Below are 6456 nucleotides of genomic sequence, written 5' to 3'. Positions count from 1 at the left end.
TGCCTTGATGTGCTCTCGAGGGTAAAGTCATGACACTAGCGGATTCAAATCGAATGGTCGGTCCCGTTCAGTTTAGGTCGGGTTTGCGGGTGCAGCTGAGAGTTTGCATATACACCAATAAAAGTGAAATCGATAAGGCAGAAGGTTGGGAATAGGTTGGAGACAGTCAGTGTGGCTCGAGCCAAGCTCGTAATAAGCATGCGGCCCGTATTTGATCACCGTATGGACACGATACCCTGGGGAATAATCCATATCAAGGGAGAAAAAGTGCTATAAACATATAATTCAGGAAAAAAGTGTTATTGTTCCTATAATAAATTTATAATACATAACAAAATAGGTAAAGTAAAATTAGGCAATACTACTAAGTACTTTGTGGTCTGATGACATCATTGTTACCATTCTAAATGAAAGGTCACGGGCTCGATGTTGTGAGGAATGATCACATACATGAGATCAAATTTATAATTATTGAAAATTTTTAAGAGCGGAGTTCATTGTGTCCACACTTTTTAGAGGGTTGAACCCGACCTCCCCTATATATATGATGACTAAATTATAGTTCAATACAACTGTAATTCTTAATTTTTATGCATTTAGCATAGGGTATCTTTCTCCATCAATTATTGTTTTCGTCTTTCTGTCTTCTTCATTCTTCAAGTCTGATTTGTTCTTTTTCAGGACGTCATAATTACAAGTTCAAAACTGTGTTGAAGATGAATGAAGAACAAAAAAAAAAAAAAAAAAAAAATCTTCTTTTCCCAGACAACGCCAAACCTATGGACCGGAATTTAATACATCAAAACTTTGTTTTTCAATTTGCATAAATATCATCCTTGCACTCCATGACTGGATTCTTTGCTTCTCTCCCTCATCTTGGATCTAGCTCAGTAATGGACATTTCATTTACAGACAATGGGATTGACTTGCTTGTAGAATTATCAGACTCTCCCCCTTTCGACTCTGATCTTCCACCATAGAAAAATGCCGGTTCACGAGGGGCTGATTTAGTAATAGAATAACTATTGAGCATGAGGTCAACATTTGTCATTGTAGGCCTTTTGTCCACATCTTTTTGAACACATAACAAGCCAATATGGATGCATTGGATGACTTCATTTCTTGAGTAGCATTCTCCAAACACTGGATCCACTATTCTTAGAGGTGTGCCATCCCTCCAATGTTTCCAAGCCTGCAACATTTATCAGCCTCAAGTTAAAAGGGTTAACCATGTTAATGATTTTGTAGCAGTTATAGGCTTTTTTACTCACATAGCTAAGAAGATCATGTACTCCACTTGGATCACTGAACTTGGTTCTGCTTTTCCCCGTTACAATCTCCAAAAGCAGAACACCGAAACTATAAACATCAGACTTCACAGAGAAGCGGCCATGCATTACATACTCAGGAGGCATGTAGCCACTGACAACCATTAAACCAATTCAATGAAGTATATCAAATTATTGTTTTGAAAGAATTTTTATTTTTGCAATAATGAATCAAGTAATAAAGGATCTAATTGTTGTTGCATACTCACTATGATGAAAAAGAGAACTTAAGAGAACTTACTATGTTCCGACAACTCTGTTTGTCTTTCCTCGGGATTGATCAACTCCAAATATTTTGGCCATGCCAAAATCAGCTATTTTCGGTTTCATATCTCCATCTAATAATATATTACTTGCTTTGAGATCACGATGTATGATTTTAAGCCGAGAATCTACGTGAAGATATAACAACCCTCGTGCTATCCCTTCTATTATCTTGTAACGTTTAGACCAATCCAATAAGTGCCGCTTTTTAGGGTCTACATAAGTAACAAAATGTATATATGTCTGGAGGTTAGGCAAATTATGTAAAGGACTTAATTAATTTAAGAACATGAGATTAGAAACCTAATTAGAAGATAGGATAAAAGAGCTAACCAAATAAAAAGTAGTCAAGGCTTTTATTGGGCACAAATTCATAGATTAGTATCTTCTCTTCTCCTTCGGAGCAAAATCCCAGTAGCCTTACTAAATTTCTGTGTTGTAACTTCGCAACTACTTTGACCTCCATCTCGAATTCTTGAACTCCTTGTTTTGAATTTCTTGAAAGCTGTTTTACAGCTACCTCTTGTTCGGTGGGAAGCTTTCCCTGAGTGTTAGCAATCAACAAACTATTAAAACCGACTGAAATGAGTATATATATTGATCGATGTTGCAGATCAAGTCAAAGACTTTACCTTGTATACAGAACCGTATCCACCTTCACCGATTTTACTCTTGGGTGAAAAATGATCTGTAATAACTTGAATGGTAGCAAGATCGTACTGCAAGGAATCCTCTGTTGAAATGCCAGACACATCTACAGAAAAGGTGGAGATTAGAAATTGGAAATCTTAAAAACTTGAATGGTGAATATTAATGTAACACAAACAAGTATAGAACTTAAAACCTGTTTGCTCTGTTGTAGTATTTTGTTTCTTGGCTTTTTTAACTCTCACAAATGAGAAGATTGCAATGAAGAGTATAATCCCAACAAAAGGGACTACAATGGCAATAATCACTTTTGAAGATGAATTTCCGTTGTTTCCTGCATCAACAGAGATAGACTACAGTGAAAAATTCCATTGGTGTTGAAAGGATGAATCCATGGCAACCTTAACATAAAATAAACAAAGTAAAACATCAAACACCAAATCATTACAGAAAAAAAGGAAAGAAGAGTAAATAGATTGAATTCAGTCTTTTTTTTTTTTTTTTTTTAAAATCGAATTGAGTCTTTTAATTTAGTTTGGTTCATGTGCATCAGTGCATTATAGTAGCAAATTTTGCTGTAGACCATGAAATAAATATATATTTTTTATTATTATACTCAAGATACATTATTTGATAATATATAAAATAATGTACATTCAATATTCAAATAATATCATTTAAAAATAATATACTTCTGTACATAAATAATGTACTTTACAAATAATTTACATTTAATACATTAATTAAAAATATATGTTTTATTCATAGTCCAAATATTTGTGTGGGCAATGTACACGGAATAATGATTGCATGACACATCCTCTTTCTGCAATTCTGCAATTAGTTGTGTGTATTTGTAAATAAATTAAAGGCATATTAGATAATAATTAAAGACATATAACATAAAAACTATAGATACATAAATTATTACTTAAATCTGCAGGTACAAAATAGGTTAACTACATATATATAACATGTTAACAACCATCTTATGTGTCTGGAATTGACGTATTTTATATTTGCAATTAACAATTTATATATGTGTAGGTAACATCATGTTAAGTACTTTCAATTTGTTTACCCTACAAAAATAATTAACTACAAGTAATTTTTAAACCAAGATTCATAGTGTCATATGAATCCTGGTCCATGGTATAACAAATAGAAAAGTTTTACTATACCTTCACCGGTAGCGGGAGGAGGAGGAGGAGGCGGCGTAGGAACGGCGGCCGGTGGTGGCGCAGAGGCGGCTGTGCTAGTGTAGAAGGGAGTCACTCCATACCTAACAATACAGCTTGGGAAGAGAATAGTTGCACCCAGTGATGAACGCCGTTGTCCGATTGCAGCTCTCAGGCAACTCTCACAATCCAAATTGGAAATATCAGGAGTGCACTGCCCAAGACTATAGATTCTCTCAAATGCAGTGTAGTTACCTTCTAGAGTCGCAAATTTCTTGCCGGATTGACCGACGGCGGCTCGAGTGGCCACCTCATTCAACGTGCTCCCGACAGCCTCCATGAACCTAGCCGGCTGAGAATCTTTCTCTAATAAATATACAATCTTCGCAGGCCACTGGTCGGCTCTCCCGAACATAGGACTGTCGGAGAAACGCAACATACAGAAATCGTACCAGACAACAGCAGCCTTTCCGTTGGGGCAGATCTTAAGTATGTATCTGCTAGCATTTCTTACACACGCCACGCAGTCGTCGGTGGAGACATCACCCCGGCACATGAACATGCCGTACGAGGTGTCCTCGGAGTTTTCGCGGCCGCCGGCGGGGTAACTGTAGAAACCATTTTTGCGGGTGCCATTGGAAGAGAGGATGGAGAGAAGAGAATTAAGATTGGCTTGATATGTGCTGTTAGGAGTATAAGTTGTGGTGTTGGGACAGGAAACAGGGGGAGGTACTAATAATAATTGCTGGGAGGTGGTTCCGATGAATTGGGTGATTAGGAAGAAGATGCAGAGGGTGTAGCCCAGAGGATGCATGATTCTTATTATTTATTTTATATAATTAATGGTAGTGTTCAGGAGAACACACACATTTAAAGGGGATTTGGAACATAAATTGAAAGGTAACATCTCTAGGAAAAAGTGACTATGTGGGCAGGGCAAGGAATTCTAATAAAACGTGTTTTGAGTAGTCAATAATAATCGGTTTGAAATATTCAAACAAAATAAGTAATGTGTGGTAGTAAATATTGTTATTGATAACGTAAATTAGACCAGGCCAGTTATAAGAATATATTGACGAATATGTTAGTTGGTTGGTCGGTATAGATCTTAGTTGTTTAAGTGAACCCCGACCTTTTATATTACAATTAATATTAAATCTAGAACAAAAGAATAACCTGAGTGAATAACCTCATCAAATTCTAAATGTATTAAGATTATAAGATATGAATATAGAAATGACAAAATAAATGATACTCTATCTATAGTTTTTTGTTTTTTGTTTTTTGGTAATGGTGTGCATGAGATAAATCTCATATTATAACCCGGATCTGTAAATGACTACAAGGAGCTAATTTTTTTTTCAAAGGTATGCACCGGACAAACACCATCTTATAACTCTAATTACCAGCAAATTATCACAATAAGATAAAACAATTTAGGTTGTCTATAACTGATCGGTTCAATTCAAAAAGGCTACTAAATCATTATCTTAAAAATTTTGAATTGTGATTACCAAATTAACAATTCCAACAATTTAGCTCTAATTGCCCATTTTCATTCTTATGCTCGTTGTTGTTTCCCAGGTTTTAATTTCGTGTATTTTATACTTTTTTTTATTTTTTTTATTATTTTTTTATTATTCAACAAACGAACTGGCTACGAAGTAACGTTATGGAAACATATGCATTGATGACGACAGGAGTGAAAGCTGACAATTTTACGCGTAAGAACAAATTTGACAATCCAAATTCCAACAGAGTATTTAAATTATATAAAAATTTCATTTAAGTAGAAAATGACATATGTTATTATTTTTTGCAAAAGATGTAATTTTAGTTCCTTAATTGTTTTTATTTTTTTTGGCGTAATCCTCAATTGTTTCTTAGTAGCATTTTTAATTTTTAACTTTTTATTGTTGCAATATACCTCAAAAGTTGTAATTTTAACTCATGAAATAACAAAACTAGTAAACTCTATTAAAATTTTACTTAGTACATAACTATTTTAGTACTTTTTAATGTTTATTCTTTAATTATAATTTTTTTTAATTTTGATATTTTATTTGTAAAATTTAAAAAAAAACATGATTTTAACATGGTCATGTAAGGAACAATAGGGATGATGTGCCACAATTGCCTCTAGCTGATTGGTTCAAATTGAAAAAGTCAATCAACAACTTTCATAAGGAGTTAAACTGTAATTATCAAGCCAATTGTCGACTAAATAGGTTGTGGTTGCTTGAAAACTTTATTTTTTAATTAGTGATCAGCTAACTTTTGAACTACATGGTCGTGGATCTTTAATTTGCTAGTGTGAGTAAATAATGCTTCATATGAGAGCAACTATTGAAAGGAAATAAATGAGGTAATAATTATGTCCACATTTACACCTGCTTGTCACAAAACATTGCGTACGGAGCTAAATAAGTGGAGAAAACAAAGACATACGATTATGTGAACTGACATGCGTGGCCCATTTTTGGAAGACTTTGACTTTTGATATATTATGTGAACCTAAAGGTGCTGTAAAGTCAATCAAATAGGTAGGAACTAGGAATTTTCTCACAACTATAACGATCAACACTTCTGCATATGAATTTCCATCATCCCCAGCACGAACAAAAATGACATATTAGGAATAGCTTAGAAGAGTGCTACTACATACTAATACTAGCACCTGAAAATGATGCCAAAGGACTTTGCTAATAAGCAAGATTTCCTTAATGTTTATTGATGGGTTGGATACAAGAGGCCTAGTAGTTGGACTTGGCTCATGTCCATTTCGTACGGAAGATTGGAGATTTTTTTTTTAACACATCTATAGAAAGTGCAGTCAGAAGATCTGATATCACTCTAGAGATTTCGGTACTACTTAGGGGAGCACTTACCTTGTTTTTGCAATGAATCAAATTTGTAATTATTAGCCCATGATTTCCTGGATTACTTTTTTATTTTAGTTTAAGCTCCCAAATTAGAATTGAAGGTTTTTTTTTTTTTTTTTTTGTGTGTGGAAGGACGGAGCCTAAAGGCTCCAGTGG

At 34.4% G+C, this 6456-nt stretch overlaps 1 protein-coding gene across 1 annotated transcript; it reads right to left on the bottom strand.

Annotated features, from left to right (window-relative positions):
* Nucleotides 1–369: 369 nt before the first annotated feature.
* On the bottom strand, nucleotides 370–4594 carry LOC115999684 (cysteine-rich receptor-like protein kinase 25). The gene is made up of 7 exons (XM_031239552.1): nucleotides 3422–4594; nucleotides 2437–2574; nucleotides 2225–2346; nucleotides 1926–2136; nucleotides 1570–1807; nucleotides 1272–1422; nucleotides 370–1192 (listed from the first exon to the last, which is right to left on the bottom strand). The coding sequence occupies exons 1-7, from the start codon at nucleotides 4230–4232 to the stop codon at nucleotides 872–874; spliced, it is 1992 nt and encodes a 663-aa protein (XP_031095412.1). The 5' UTR covers nucleotides 4233–4594; the 3' UTR covers nucleotides 370–871.
* Between the last annotated feature and the right edge of the window lie 1862 nt (nucleotides 4595–6456).

Source organism: Ipomoea triloba, chromosome 1 (assembly GCF_003576645.1).
Source record: "Ipomoea triloba cultivar NCNSP0323 chromosome 1, ASM357664v1".
Classification (NCBI taxonomy): Eukaryota; Viridiplantae; Streptophyta; class Magnoliopsida; order Solanales; family Convolvulaceae; genus Ipomoea; species Ipomoea triloba.
The sequence above is the reverse complement of the archived record's forward strand: the minus strand, read 5'-3'. Positions and strand labels throughout refer to the sequence as shown.